Source organism: Ctenopharyngodon idella, chromosome 8 (genome assembly GCF_019924925.1).
Source record: "Ctenopharyngodon idella isolate HZGC_01 chromosome 8, HZGC01, whole genome shotgun sequence".
Classification (NCBI taxonomy): Eukaryota; Metazoa; Chordata; class Actinopteri; order Cypriniformes; family Xenocyprididae; genus Ctenopharyngodon; species Ctenopharyngodon idella.
In genome coordinates, this window is record NC_067227.1 from 23,418,413 (window position 1) to 23,433,705 (window position 15,293).

At 36.1% G+C, this 15,293-nt stretch overlaps 1 protein-coding gene across 3 annotated transcripts in view; it reads left to right on the plus strand.

Moving 5' to 3' along the window:
- The window catches only part of rfx2 (regulatory factor X, 2 (influences HLA class II expression)), a 44,993-nt gene extending 29,700 nt beyond the window's left edge, over positions 1–15,293 (plus strand). For all 3 annotated transcript variants that reach the window (XM_051903213.1, XM_051903215.1, XM_051903214.1), the window contains 9 exons: positions 1,297–1,415; positions 5,725–5,837; positions 8,391–8,548; positions 8,664–8,761; positions 10,883–11,032; positions 11,162–11,370; positions 11,600–11,753; positions 13,169–13,211; positions 13,307–15,293. In XM_051903213.1, coding sequence (XP_051759173.1) covers positions 1,297–1,415; positions 5,725–5,837; positions 8,391–8,548; positions 8,664–8,761; positions 10,883–11,032; positions 11,162–11,370; positions 11,600–11,753; positions 13,169–13,211; positions 13,307–13,431 — 1,169 coding nt within the window. In that variant the 3' untranslated portion in view covers positions 13,432–15,293. The remainder of the gene's footprint in view (positions 1–1,296; positions 1,416–5,724; positions 5,838–8,390; positions 8,549–8,663; positions 8,762–10,882; positions 11,033–11,161; positions 11,371–11,599; positions 11,754–13,168; positions 13,212–13,306) is intronic.

Genomic DNA, 15,293 nt, shown 5'->3' on the forward strand with positions numbered 1-15,293 from the left:
TAATGGTGCTTTAAGTTTTTCAGAAAGATGTAGTAACAGTGGTATTCAGATAAGTAATAGCCTACAAGAAAAAAATGGAATAATCAAATGTAAAATAACACTGCATAGCTTTGTTGTACACATTAAGGCCCCATTTACACTTGTGCGTTTTCGTTTTAAAATGCCATTTTAAAATAAAAACAATTCTCATCTACACTGGCGTTTCCATAGCGTTTCAGAAACAAACTCAGTCTACTCTACACGACTGAAAACATGTCACATGACCGTTCATGCACACTGGGCATGCGCGTACAAGTGTAAACAGTTGCATCTTGTGCATAAAGGTAGCTGCAGTATTTAAAAAAAAAAAAAAAAACGTTTACTGCACTATGGCTGCTAAAAATGACAACAAAGCCAGCAAAGATTGCAGTTCAGTCTCCATGTTATTGTTTACACGGTCATCAAGGATACACATTTTCAAACTAAAACGGGCTCTGCAGCATTTCCGAAAGTCTCAGTTTTCAAGAGTTGAAAATGCCGAAGTAGTGTAAATGACAGGCGTAACCGTAGCAAAAGTTATGTGTTTTAAAATGAAAACGCACTAGTGTAAACGGGGCTTAAATATAGATTAATCCTTATTAAAGCTACTTAAGTTATTCAGTCAAGATCAGTGAGTGATTTTCCTTTGTCGTTTGTTGTTTGATAATCATTAATGACAGACTGCAGCAGGAATATTAGGCTGCTGTCACTTTAAGAGCTAATGCACGGATCCAATATACTGTTACACACGCGTTATCTTTCTCAACTGTGTACGTTTACTAAAGATATAACCCAGTGTGTTTGCATGAATTCTCTCCAAAAAGGCATTTTGATATTTTTGTGTGTACACGTTTAGATGCTTATCCAAAACCCATATGCTTGTGCACACAGAAAGCCGCCTAGGGGACAGTGTCTCTTTTGTGGCTTAATATGCTTTTAATAACACTGTTTAATATCAAACACGTCCCGCAGTTTAGCAAAAGTAGATTGCATTTTACAACACTCATTTATTTGGCTGATTTAGATGTTAAGTTTGGGCTTTTAGGGAGGAACAAAAGCGCACGCTATGAAGGAAAGGAATGCGCTGGACGGAGTGCAATAATCGTTTTACTTTGATTTATCTTGTTTTCATAATCTTTTTGTACATTATATTTAAATCTATATTTAATAGAATTGATTAGAATTTACCTACAAGCACATCAAAAACATCTGAATACATGCACAACAAGCTTCAAGTCTAAATACTCGCTCTTGGTAACACTCTGTGTGTTTTGGCAGATGTGTCTCACGTCCTTCCCCCCTTCCCTTCACCTGATCTGGGCTCGTGTCCTCTGCCTGAGCCAATTAGCATGAACGATGTGAAAAAACTACAGAGCAACTACAGGATTCACTGTGAGGTACTGCACCGTTTTTGTTTGTTTGTGTGTTTGTTTGTGTGTTGTTTTTCTTTCAAATTTTTATTCAAGGCAACATGCAAATCTTCCTTTATTATGAGAGTGGAGGGAACAGTGTTACAGGAAAAGGAAGCAACTTCTTAACAGCTATCTTTAGAAAATAATAGAGACACACTAGCAAAGGTAAATTATCCCTTATACCAGAGGAAAATAAAATTCTTTGTTATTCTGTGCTTCAAATATTTCAATAAATATTACTTCAAATATTTTAATAATTCAAAAATATTAAGTAAAAATTTAATGATTTATGATTTGAAATGATTTGAATCAGAATAAGAGTACATATCATATCAAGTGCACAAAAATGTAAGATTATTGAATAATAACAATGTTAAAGAAATACAATAATGAATGAAATATACCACAGCAAATAGTTACACTAATCTAACCAAGGCTGTTTTCTTGCAACAATGTATCACATGTTTTCCATCATGAATGTGAGCCTTGTTTTTACGGGCAGCTAGAATAAGGAAAACCAAGCACCTGCACAACATCTCTCAGAGAATGACCTTGTATGAACAATGTTCATTCACAATCTGTGAATATTTGTCACACAGTTAATGTGTTAACTGCATCATATTTAATTATACATCTATTCATTTATACATTTTGTAATTGTTTAATTCTGTTCTGTGATTTATGAAAACTGGTCAGAACAGCCCGAGTTTTTTTTTTTTTTTTTCTTCTTTAAAATAAATCCTGTTTTTTTTTTTTTTTTACTTTATATTTATCAAAGAATCCTGAAAAAAGTGTATTCTGGTTTCCACAAAAATATTAAGTTACACAATGTTTCCGTTTAAGAAATGTAAGAAACTTTAATGTATCTTGAGCACCAAATCAGCATATTAAAATGATTTCTGAAGGATCATGTGACACTGAAGACTGGAGTAATGATTCTGAAAAATCAGCTTTGCCATCACAGAAATACATAACTGTTTTCTATCTTAATATATTTTAAAATGTATTTTTAAATTTTTTAATTTCAGTTTGAACAGTAGTTGTGTAATAATAATTATACTTCAAACATTTATTAAATCAAATATAATTGTAATGTTGTAATAAGCATCGTGCTTTGCAAAGGATTGTAGCTTTTAAAAATAGAAACATTTCTGTTCTCTCTGTGTCTGTTTGTTATCTTCAGAAGTTGGTTGATAAGGAGTTCCTTTCATGAATACTAAATTCACTATTTCATGTGTGCTGGAAAAGGAAGTGTTTTGAGATTGCTCTTTGGAGTGGATTAGATTTCTTCCCTTCCCTTGTTTTGCTTCATCAAATTAAAAGATTTAAAGATTTAAACAAAAGAAAGTAAATTTTATAATCGATTTAAAGTCCTAAACCTTGTATAGAACAATTTGAAGTGCCACACCCTCTTTCTCTAGGTTTTACTTTCAGTTTCACTGTGTTTTAATGAAAGAATAAACAGCACTTAATTTATGTTCGCAGCAGTGTAGCTCCCGGCAATGAGGAACTGTGAAAAAGCTGTTGATGAGTTTTTTCTTAGTATTCCTCCTCCCTCTCGTACTTTCTGCTGATGGAGTTTCTAGTTTGATGTCTAGTTTTACTTTCAGTAAGCGGCTGCTCTCATTACAGTTGGAGTGTAGCACTGCTCTCAATATTCTGACAGATGGACTCGTCCCATCTTCATTTCCTAGCTCTCACTTTTAATGTCATTTCTGCCACGTTCAAGCTCTCTTTCTCTCCATCTCTCTTTCTGTCCCTCCCCGTCCTTTGCATACCTTTTTGTTCCAGTTCTTCTTTCATCCCTCAGACTAGGAGTTTTCAGTCTTCCCAATTAACCTTTCATCCAGCAGGAGCTTTGCCATCCGTCTGTGCCCATCTGTGGGTTTTTGCGTGCTCCTCAATACTGAAAAATAAGTTCATTTGTTACTGTTAAAGCATTAAAGTCAAGTGTGTGATTTCTGCAACACCAAACTATAGTTTTATCACAACATGAACTGAGTGAACTTCTCACATTCAAATGGAAATTATTCTGGGTTCTGAGTATCTTTCATTCTAACTCTCCTAATATTGTTGTAAACAGGTCTAGTGACAAGCTTTGTGCAACACCACACAATAATTTTGATGTTAATATTAGAGCTGTCAAATCGATTAATCGTGACTAATCGCATCTAACATAAAGTTTGTAAATGGGTCAGTGACGTGACAGGTTTTTTTTTTTTTGGCCTTAATAATAATTTAAAAAACATAGATATGACATCCAAAGTATGTAAGGTTAGTACAACTAGATCTCTTTTATTGAATCCAAAAGGTTTTAATTATATTTTGCTACATATAAAGGTATTTTAAAGATTTTGAAGTGTCAAAAGGTCATTGGGTTTAACCGTCCAAAGGCTATTACAGCCACTTAATTTGTGATTAAAATATCTTAAAATGTAATAAATGTATATATTTTTTGTTCCTACATGATTTGATAACATCATATATCAACATAGTGCAAAATGGTATTAAAATTATGTGAAGTCATTGCTTTGTTATGAGAAAGAATGTCCAGGAAAAAAGAATTTCATTGATGTCATTCGAAGTAACCAATATAAAGGGACCATTTTGGATCAAGTCATGCGTTCAATATCATTTGACAGGATGTGACATCATTCAGACTACTGCAAAGGACCACATGGTTGTGAAGCAAAGTAACTAACTCTCTCTTAACTATTTGAAAAAATTCATGTTTTCACTTGCTCATACGCATGTCCCGAAACATCAGGTCATTTGGTACAACCGCAATATAAAACATGGAAAATGTTGTAATATTTTAAAAACTTGTACTAAATATAAAATGTTTGATTGTCCTTTTGCTAGCTAGCTAGAAATCAGCCTGTTAGCATTGTTTGAAAATATCGTCATTCGGTATAACCAAAAGTGTCATTTGGTAAAACCGAAATTTTGGTTAAACCAAACGACTTTTTTCGTGACAAATTTTGTCCATCTTGTAAAAAATGACAAAAGCAGTGTTAATTGATTATAAAATCCACATAATCTCATTGTTAACACTTAATAAAACTTCAAAATTAATTATCTCCATTAGGTTTTTTTTTTTTTTTTTTTTACACTTTTAAAAACCTTATTCATCAATGACACACACATAAACTGTAAAAAGTTTACAGCGTTTTCAGGCAATGAAAAAGAAAGATTGCCTAATATATCCATTTTTAATTTGACCAAATTCACTCAAACATGTTAAATTATGTTCTTCAAACTCGTAAGTAGGTGCAGAGTGCTGATACACTTAAGGAAGTCAGAGCTTTAGTGCTGCCTGAGATAGGATTTGACTTTATAAAACAGATTTTTCAGAGTTCACAAGTGCAGTAAACTTTAAAAATCATCAACTTGGCCTCTAGATGCAATACTATAGTGCTTTTCCTCTCTTGTGACTAAGGTGAGAAAGCTTGTTTGTCCAGGAAAGAGAATTTTCTCTTTTTTTGTTTTGGAGTGCTGTGTTTGAACTGTTGCTGGGGCAACGGTAAACAAGGTTGCCATGGTGACCTGGCTGTGGAAGCCAAAACATAGCATGTGACCGACGAGGGGGGGGGGAGGAAGGGGGTGGGGGGGGTGTGCGTGTAACTGGATACAAGAGTGTGTGTCCTCATCGAGGAGAATCTGAGAGCCGAGTGTGAATCACTCTGAGACAAACACACAGCGAACTCACCGCACTCTCACTTCTGCTCTCCAGTAAAGCACTAACACCTACTTTTATTTCTGCATGTCACAGTTTGCTGAAATACCATCCCTACCACAAGGACTAAAGTTCCTTTTTTTGGACTTAAAACAGAATATAAGATGTAGTTGAAAGTTTCTGTATGTGGATTGTGTTGTGTAACTATTAAACTGTTTATATAAGAAGGTGGTTTGCTCTCAAGATGGGTGCTTCTGAATGAGTACTGGCTGTTTTCATAATTTAAACTGCGAGATGGATGTGAGTGGGCTGCACTTGAGATGATCTCGTTGTCTAATATGCCAACAGGAAAAACAAAAGGCGCTCAGAATGAAGGAGCACACTTATCTCAAAAATGTAACTCTCATAACTCACGTGGGAGCTTCTCAAGATATTGTTACAGCCCAAAAATTGACATCACTCATCAGTGTTTTTGTTCCAAAATCAATTGTTTTTATAGTAGGTAAAAACGTCACACTTGCATTTGAAGTATCAGGGGGAACCGTTTTCCTGTTTGAGTGTTTTAATGCATGGAAGCTTGTTTAAACAGTGCTTATAAACCTGATTTCTCTCTGTCAGGCGACTCTGGACGTAGTGATGAACTTGCAGTTCCATCTCATAGAGAAGCTATGGCAGACCTTTTGGTATTCAACAGCGCCATCTAGTGACGGAGCCACTACCATTCCTAACAGGTGCCATATCCATACAAAGTCACAGAGTCATGGAAAACCTGGAAGTGTCTAGAAATTTTTAAATTGTGATTTTCAGTTTGGAAAAGTCATCAAAGAAAGTCAAGGGCATTTGTATATGTATATATATATAATATATATATATATATACAGGTGCTGGTCATATAATTAGAATATCATCAAAAAGTTGATTTATTTCACTAATTCCATTCAAAAAGTGAAACTTGTATATTATATTCATTCATTACACACAGACCTATATATTTCAAATGTTTATTTCTTTTAATTTTGATGATTATAACTGACAACTAAGGAAAATCCCAAATTCAGTATCTCAGAAAATTAGAATATTACTTAAGACCAAAACAAAGAAAGGATTTTTAGAAATCTTGGCCAACTGAAAAGTATGAACATGAAAAGTATGAGCATGTACAGCACTCAATACTTAGTTGGGGCTCCTTTTGCCTGAATTACTGCAGCAATGCGGCGTGGCATGGAGTCGATCAGTCTGTGGCACTGCTCAGGTGTTATAAGAGCCCAGGTTGCTCTGATAGTGGCCTTCAGCTCTTCTGCATTGTTGAGTCTGGCATATCGCATCTTCCTCTTCACAATACCCCATAGATTTTCTATGGGGTTAAGGTCAGGCGAATTTGCTGGCCAATTAAGAACAGGGATACCATGGTCCTTAAACCAGGTACTGGTAGCTTTGGCACTGTGTGCAGGTGCCAAGTCCTGTTGGAAAATGAAATCTGCATCTCCATAAAGTTGGTCAGCAGCAGGAAGCATAAAGTGCTCTAAAACTTCCTGGCATATGGCTGCGTTGACCTTGGACCTCAGAAAACACAGTGGACCAACACCAGCAGATGACATGGCACCCCAAACCATCACTGACTGTGGAAACTTAACACTGGACCTCAAGCAACGTGGATTGTGTGCCTCTCCTCTCTTCCTCCAGACTCTGGGACCCTGATTTCCAAAGGAAATGTAAAATTTACTTTCATCAGAGAACATAACTTTGGACCACTCAGCAGCAGTCCAGTCCTTTTTGTCTTTAGCCCAGGCGAGACGCTTCTGACGCTGTCTGTTGTTCAAGAGTGGCTTGACACAAGGAATGCAACAGCTGAAACCCATGTCTTGCATACGTCTGTGCGTAGTGGTTCTTGAAGCACTGACTCCAGCTGCAGTCCACTCTTTGTGAATCTCCCCCACATTTTTGAATGGGTTTTGTTTCACAATCCTCTCCAGGGTGCGGTTATCCCTATTGCTTGTACACTTTTTTCTACCACATCTTTTCCTTCCCTTCGCCTCTCTATTAATGTGCTTGGACACAGAGCTCTGTGAACAGCCAGCCTCTTTTGCAATGACCTTTTGTGTCTTGCCCTCCTTGTGCAAGGTGTCAATGGTCGTCTTTTGGACAACTGTCAAGTCAGCAGTCTTCCCCATGATTGTGTAGCCTACAGAACTAGACTGAGAGACCATTTAAAGGCCTTTGCAAGTGTTTTGAGTTAATTAGCTGATTAGAGTGTGGCACCAGGTGTCTTCAATATTGAACCTTTTCACAATATTCTAATTTTCTGAGATACTGAATTTGGGATTTTACTTAGTTGTCAGTTATAATCATCAAAATTAAAAGAAATAAACATTTGAAATATATCAGTCTGTGTGTAATGAATGAATATAATATACAAGTTTCACTTTTTGAATGGAATTGGATGATATTGTAATTATATGACCAGCACCTGTATATACACAGATCAAAAAAAAAAAAAAAAAAAAATATATATATATATATATATATATATATATATATATATATATATATAATTATTTATTTATTTATTTTTTTGATCTGTTCAAGTGTATGATGTCTTTTAGAAAGAAGTCTCTTCTGCTCACCAAGGATGCAGTTATTAGATCAAAAATACAGTAAAAACATTAATATGTTAATGTTATATGTGAAATATTATTACAATTTAAATGAACTGTTTTGTATTTTAATATATTTTAAAATGTAAAATGCATAATTTATTTCAAAGCTGAATTTTCAGCATCATTACTCTGGACTTCAGTGTCACATGATCCTTCCTAATATGCTGATTTGGTGCTCAGGTAACATTTATTATTATTATCAATATTAAAACAGTTGTGTTGCTTTAGTATTTTTTGTGGAAACATAACATAACATTTTTGAAGGATTCTTTGATTATTTAAAAGGAAAACAGAATTTATTTGAAACCGAAATCTTCACTAACATTATAAATGTCTTTACTGTCACTTTTGATCAATTTAATGTGTCCTTGCTGAACAAAAGGATTATTTTCTTGAAGAAAAATCTTGAATGGTAGTGTAGGTATTGCACTCTCTGAGTGAAACATTGAGGCCTTATTATAAATGTTTGTAAAATAAGTAAATATATTATTGTAACATGCAGCCCGTTTATATATTTTTACTATATATTTTACAATCAAATAAAAGTAAGTTTTGCTCTGTTTATCTTAATACACTTGAAACAAAGGGATTTCTGTCTGAACAAACGTGTGTTTGTATATTGTGCAGTGAAGAGGATGTGGAGGACATCAGAGGATTCCCCAGAGAGAAGCTGATCGCTCTGTGTAAATATGAGCCAATCAAACAGTGGATGAGGAGCTGTGATCACATCCTGTATCAGGCACTTGTGGAGATCCTCATCCCTGATGTACTGCGGCCTGTTCCCAGTTAGTATTTCTACTTCTACACACACTTACTGTGACCTGTTCCAGGGTCAGTGTTGCTGCTATATTGTAAGCAGAATCTTTGAGTGCATGACTGATGGGAAATGTGATCCTGCAGGCACCCTCACTCAAGCTATCAGAAACTTCGCTAAGAGTCTAGAGGGGTGGCTGACCTCAGCCATGACTGACTTCCCGCAGGAGATTGTCCGTACTAAGGTATGTGTGTGTGCGTGTGTTTCTGACCTAACTTAAAGGATAAAAGTGCTGAAAATGTTCTCAGAAGCTGGCTAAAGCAGACAAAATTCCAAGAAGCAGAAGTTCTAAAAATCCTAAAAAATCTGAAAATTTTAAATCAAAATTTATATTATTAATGTAAAAAATTCTAAATTGTAATTTTTTAATTTTTAAAAAAAAATGCAATTCTATAATAATGATATTCCAAAATATCTTTTTTTTTTTTTTTTTTAATAAATAAATAAAGTGATAATGCAATAATGTAATTCTGTACTCTGTTGCTCAAAAGATTTTATGTTTTTGAAACAAGTCTCTTAAAATCACCAAAGCTGCATTTATTGGATCAAAAATACAGTAAAAACAGTAATGTTGTAAAATAATTTCAGTTATCAATTTCAAATAATTGTTTCTATTTTAATATATTTTCAAATGTAATTTATTCCTTGGATGGCAATTTCTTTTTTACTTCGGTGTCACATGGTCCTTCAGAAATCATTCTAATATCCTGATTTGAAGCTCAAGAAACAATTATTATTATTAGTAGTAGTAGTAGTAGTAGTAGTAGTAGTAGTAGTAGTAGTTATTTTCAATGTTAAAATCCGTTTTTAACAATGTTTATTTCAAAAGAGAGTTTATTTGAAATAGAAATCTTTGCTAACACTATATTTTAAGGTGTCTGTGTTACAGTTTAATTATACATTTAAGTACTGAGTAATAATAATTAACAACATGCACTTACTATAGGGTTAGCGTTAGGATTAGGGTTTGGTTTAGGGCTAGTTGTTTAATTATGCTTAATTTACTGTTACTACTATAGTATGTACATGTAACGTGTAACAAAAAGTGTTACCAAATCTATTGTAACATAAATACCAGTAGCACTTTATTTTACAGTCCTGTTTTGCAAGTGCATACTATGTACTTATTGTAGTAATGACCTTAACTGGGTAATAACTAGGTACTAACCCTGAACCTACCCCTAAACCTAACCTTAAAGGATTAGTTCACTTTAAAATGAAAATCAACCCAAGATTTACTCACCCTCAAGCCATCCTAGGTGTATATGACTTTCTTCTTTCTGATAAACACAATCAGAGTTATATTAATAAATATCCTGATGCGTCCAAGCTTTATAATGGCAGTGAATGGGACCAGTGAGTATGAAGCTCAAGAAAGTGCATCCATCCATAATAAACGTACTCCTCACGGTTCCAGGGGGTTAATAAAGGTCTTCTTAAGCGAAGTGATGCGTTTGTGTAAAAAAAAAAAAAAAAAAAAAATCCATATTTAACAAGTTATGAAGTAAAATATCTAGCTTCCGCTAGACCGCCTTCCGTATTCTACTTACGAAGAAAGTGTAACACCTCTCCCAGTTCAAAACACTTACGCTACGTCCTACACCTTCTCTATTCAACTTACGTCTTTTAGGCTTTTTCCTTAACTTTAATACGGAAGGCGGTCTAGCGGAAGCTAGTTATTTTACTTTATAACTTGTTAAATATGAATTTTTTTTTTTTTTTTTTTTTACACAAACGCATCACTTCACTTCAGAAGGCCTTTATTAACCCCCCAGAGCCGTGTGGAGTATGTTTATGATGGAAGGATGTGGATGGAGAAACTTTCTTGAGCTTCAAACCCGTTCACTGCCATTATAAATCTTGGATGCGTCAGGATATTTATTAATATATCTCCGATTGTGTTCATCAGAAAGAAGAAAGTCATATACACCTAGGATGGCTTGAGGGTGAGTAAAGCTTGAGGTAATTTTCATTTTAAAGTGAACTAATCCTTTAACCCACGTAGTTACCTTACATTACTCAGTACTTTTGTGGGTAAGTACACTGTAAGTGCACGCACTGTAAAATAAAGTGCAACCAAAATATCTTTACTGTCACTTTTGCTCAAAGTAATGCATCTTCACTGAATAAAAGTATTAATTACAACAACATCCAATTAGGAATCTACCTATGACCGTGTGAACGTTTTTGTATAGGTGCTTTAGAAGTGAACTGTGTAACCTTGGTGACTGACCATACAAGATGTGAGGGTTAGATATTTTTGTGTTAAGTGGTTAATGCTCACAAGGTTTTGTTGTCTGCGCAGGCTGCAGTAGTGAGTGCGTTTGCGCAGACCCTGCGCCGTTACACCTCTCTGAATCATCTGGCTCAGGCGGCTCGAGCCGTCCTGCAGAACACCTCACAGATCAACCAGATGCTCAGCGACCTCAACAGAGTGGACTTTGCTAACGTGCAGGTCTGTCTCTCTCTTTGCACCATCTGCTGGAATATCATAAACACTTTGCCTTCCTGCTTCAGGTTCATGGAGGTTATAAGGCGTGTGTGTTACTTCTCTGCTTACTCTGAGTGTGTGTGTTTGTCACAGGAGCAGGCGTCCTGGGTGTGCCAGTGTGATGAGAGTGTCGTCCAGCGTTTGGAGCAAGACTTTAAGGTGACCCTGCAGCAGCAGAGCTCTCTGGATCAGTGGGCCGCCTGGCTGGATAACGTCGTCAACCAGGTGCTGAAACCCTTCGATGGCAGTCCCAGCTTCCCTCGCGCTGCACGCCAGTTCCTGCTCAAGTGGTCTTTTTACAGGTACAAGGCTGACTATAAAGACACTCAGTGGGCTCTTTCTTCTCAAATAATGCAATTTTTTCATTTAAATTTCATCAGGCCTCTTAACAGACACAGTTTTACAACAACCGATCTTGTGAAGAGAGTTGATTGAAACCAGCGCTTTAATCTGCGGCTTCTCTAAGTGTGGCGGGTGTTGTGGTTTTGTTGTGGTAGTTTGTAATGAAACTCTCTGTTGCCCTGGTTACAGCTCCATGGTGATCAGAGATCTAACTCTGCGCTCGGCCGCCAGCTTTGGCTCCTTCCACCTCATCCGTCTGCTCTATGATGAATACATGTTCTATTTGGTAGAACACCGTGTTGCCCATGCAACCGGAGAGACGCCCATTGCTGTCATGGGGGAGGTGAGGAGATCTGGCTACTCCATGGTTTAATATTTCAGACTTTCATTAATCTAACTGCTTGTGTTTAGTGTTGAGCACATGCATGTGTTTCCTTTGGCCCTGTGGACTAAGAAAATAAACTCCCTGAATACACACTTTTCACACCTGAAATAGGCTAGTTTATTTAAATAACAATGTCCAAGAGCATACAGTATATATAAATATATGGCATCAGAGTATTGTTATTTTTTCAAACGCCCATTCCAACACATTTCAAATTATGTATTGTGTTTAATAGAAATCTGAGGCGGAAGTGACATTTTACTTTTTTTTTTTTGGGATATGGTTAAATATCTTTATCTATCGAATCTATCTAGTCTACACATTAATATGAATAATTATTATATTTATGTTATATTAAATAATAAATATCTAGATAGAGATATAATTAATTAATTATTATTATTTAATTATTTAAATAATTAATAAAAATATTCTGCTTGTAAGTGATATTTACCTTACACTTTTGTCTAACTAATTATCAAAGTACACTAACATTTGGTACATTTTTATTTTTGGGAAAAAATTCGCGCAAGCAAATAATTTTGACACAATAAATATTGAATTGGTTTAACATTTTAATTTTTAGATCAATGTTATTTATAGTTTTTATGTAAGCAATAAGGTACTCGAGGCTGTGCTGTATCGTGCATAAGTCACGGCCGAGGGGTGAAGCGGAGTGCCTGCAACCCCTTCAGCCGTGACTCATTAACGATACAGCACTAGCCTCGAGTACCTTATTGCTTTTATAAAGCTATAAATAACATTGATCTAAAAATTAAAATGTTAAACCAATTTAATATCAGTACCACACAATACAAATATTTAAAGCCAAAAATATGTATCAATGCAACTTTCATGAAGTAAAATCATTAAAAGCCTTCCTTCCGCCAGAAAAAACAGTCCCTGACCGTGAACAGCAACAGAAATTACATTATTACGCCATTAGATGGCAGCAAAGACTGTCTTTATGAGTGTGTCAGTCAGTAGCGAAGACTTTTACATTGAAAAGACTGAATTGTTGTGAACACGGAACAAGACGCAACTGACAAATGCTTTGACTAGCGCTGTCAAGTCACGGGAAAACCCCTTAAATGTTAAAAGGACAAGATAATACATCGGACATTTAAACAGATTTTTTATTATGAACATAGGACTGACCTGAAGGAAAATGCTAAATCTGAATGCAGGTAATAAACTCGCTAAAATAATAAAATCTGTCATAGCCGTGTTTTATCGTGAATAAAACACAGCTATTGACCAATCAGAATCAAGGACAGGAACTAACCGTTTTATAAAATGTACTATAATACGAAAATGCAAAAATATGAGGCATGTTTTTAAATTTTAAAGTTGTCTTTTCTTTACGTTTTCAGTTCAGTGACCTCAGTTCAATGATGCCATCACTCATGGAGAAAGGTAACGGATTTTGATGCCAACCCATTTTTTTTTTTCTTTCATTTCAAAGCTTCCTCTGCTCTGTATTCCAACATCCTTTTCCTTTCCTTTACCAGATGCTTCATTCTCAGACGATCTGGCCAGTGATGGAGACATGTCGAGGATGAGCGAGAGGAGTATGAGCGAACCGGCGGTGAAGAGAGAGAGAATCGAGATCAGTCACTCCCTGCAGGAGATCTAAGAGCAGGGCGTCAGCCTCACCCCAGACCCAGCCGGACCACCACATTCTTAAGTGTGTGCGTGTACAGACGGCTGCCGGTTCGAAGCTAACACTTAGCCGTGAGGTTTTTCTTTATCTTGAGGGTACGTAGGTCTGTTTAGGGTCAGTGTGTGTCTCTCTCTCTCGCCTTTAGGTTTTCTGCGACTGTGAAACAAGAATGTGCTGGTTTTGTGATGTGTTATTTCATGTGCCATAGTCTTCTTTCAGTGCCTTAGATGAGAAAAGAAACACTAGAGCAGAACTGTCTCTCTCTTTCTCTTTGACTTTCTCTCGTTCTGTTGTTTCCTCGGCTGTGCCTCTAACCGCAGAATGAATGTATCGTCTCAGAACCTCAGATGTGTCTAAAGCACCTTTTAAAGATGGTCACATTTTTAGACTTTCTGCCTCGGCCGTTTCCTCGCGGTTCCTCAGGCGTAGATGCAACCTGCTGACCCCAAAGCCGCCCGTTCAGCTGCATCGCAGCGTCGACCCAAACTTGCTGCACATGCAAAGCCTTTCCACATCAAAACGGATGGAGAACGCTCCATTCCAGCCGTTTTGTAAATAAACCCCTGGCCATATGAGATGCCTAGTCTATACCTCAACAGTTTTTAGTTCTAATGAGTTAATGCCTAACTTTTAATAATACGTTTTATAAAAATCACTATAAAAGAGATTATTCGACTGTTTATTCCAATCGGTTGCCCTGAAAGCACCCCATTCTCGTTCGAAAGCTTCAGGATGTACATACGCCTACTGTGTTGATGGATACTGCTCTGTTCTGGATCAACCCGAGCAAAGCAGTTTCCACCAAAAATGGTTTGTGAAACTTTTTGGTCTAGTTTTGTAGTTATTTGATGAGTTCTTAGTTGTTTGCAGTGGTTAAAAAGAGCCTCGGTGATTTGTCGATATATTGAACGTACCTGTGCGTGAGCGTGCATCTGTACACAAGGCCTTCTGAAGTAACTGGAAGTGAGTCTGCACTCACCAGGTTATGACTAGTTGTGTGTCGTTTTTATTAAAAACGAACATATGTACCTGAGCTTTTTTTTTTTTTTTTTTTTTTTTTTTTTTAAATTAAGATTAAAAGAATTTTCTTTGCATAACATATTTAAGTAGATATTGTGTATATGTAACAGCAAAAAACGTAAACGCTACGTTAATAGCTAAAAACGTCTATAAAACGCCACATCTCACTAAGCCTTTTCTAGAAGACGTAGAAAACCCAAAAATAGACACGTCTAGTAACAGAATATGCAGATTCTTACAGATACGCCTCGTTACCTGGTGCTGTACATCTGATGTTTTAGTTTTCACGCTTTTAATGGAAACTATGTGCCCATTTAGCTGACGTAAAGCTGGAAACATTTTCAGGAGATTTATCATTTTCAGGATACATAATCTGTTTTTGAAGATTTTGTGCTGAACCCGGTTGGGATCTTTTCCGGTGCCTGGTAGCGGCCCGTAACGGGCACCCTACATGTCCCTCTCTGCTATTTACAAAGATGAACTTCATTTCTACTAGCTGTTTTGTGTTTGTTTCTGAGAAGTGATTGGCGGATGTTTCTCACTGTGGTTGGTTGTGAGTGTCAGGCTCTGTACTTTAACGCCTGTCATGGTTCTTTGCCTGTTGTGTGCTTTTGGGAAGAGATTTTTTTTTTCTTTTTGTAATGCTGTTTTAAAGCTTCTGGCTGAGGATTATTTTTATGGAGGTAGCTGCAATTCTTCTCACTACTATATTGATACCTTATTTTTGTGTCTTTAAAATATCTTTATTTAGCCTCAACTGCTTAGTTCGACTGTATTTTGTACTGGTAAAAAGTGTAATAAATTTGTGTAAACCA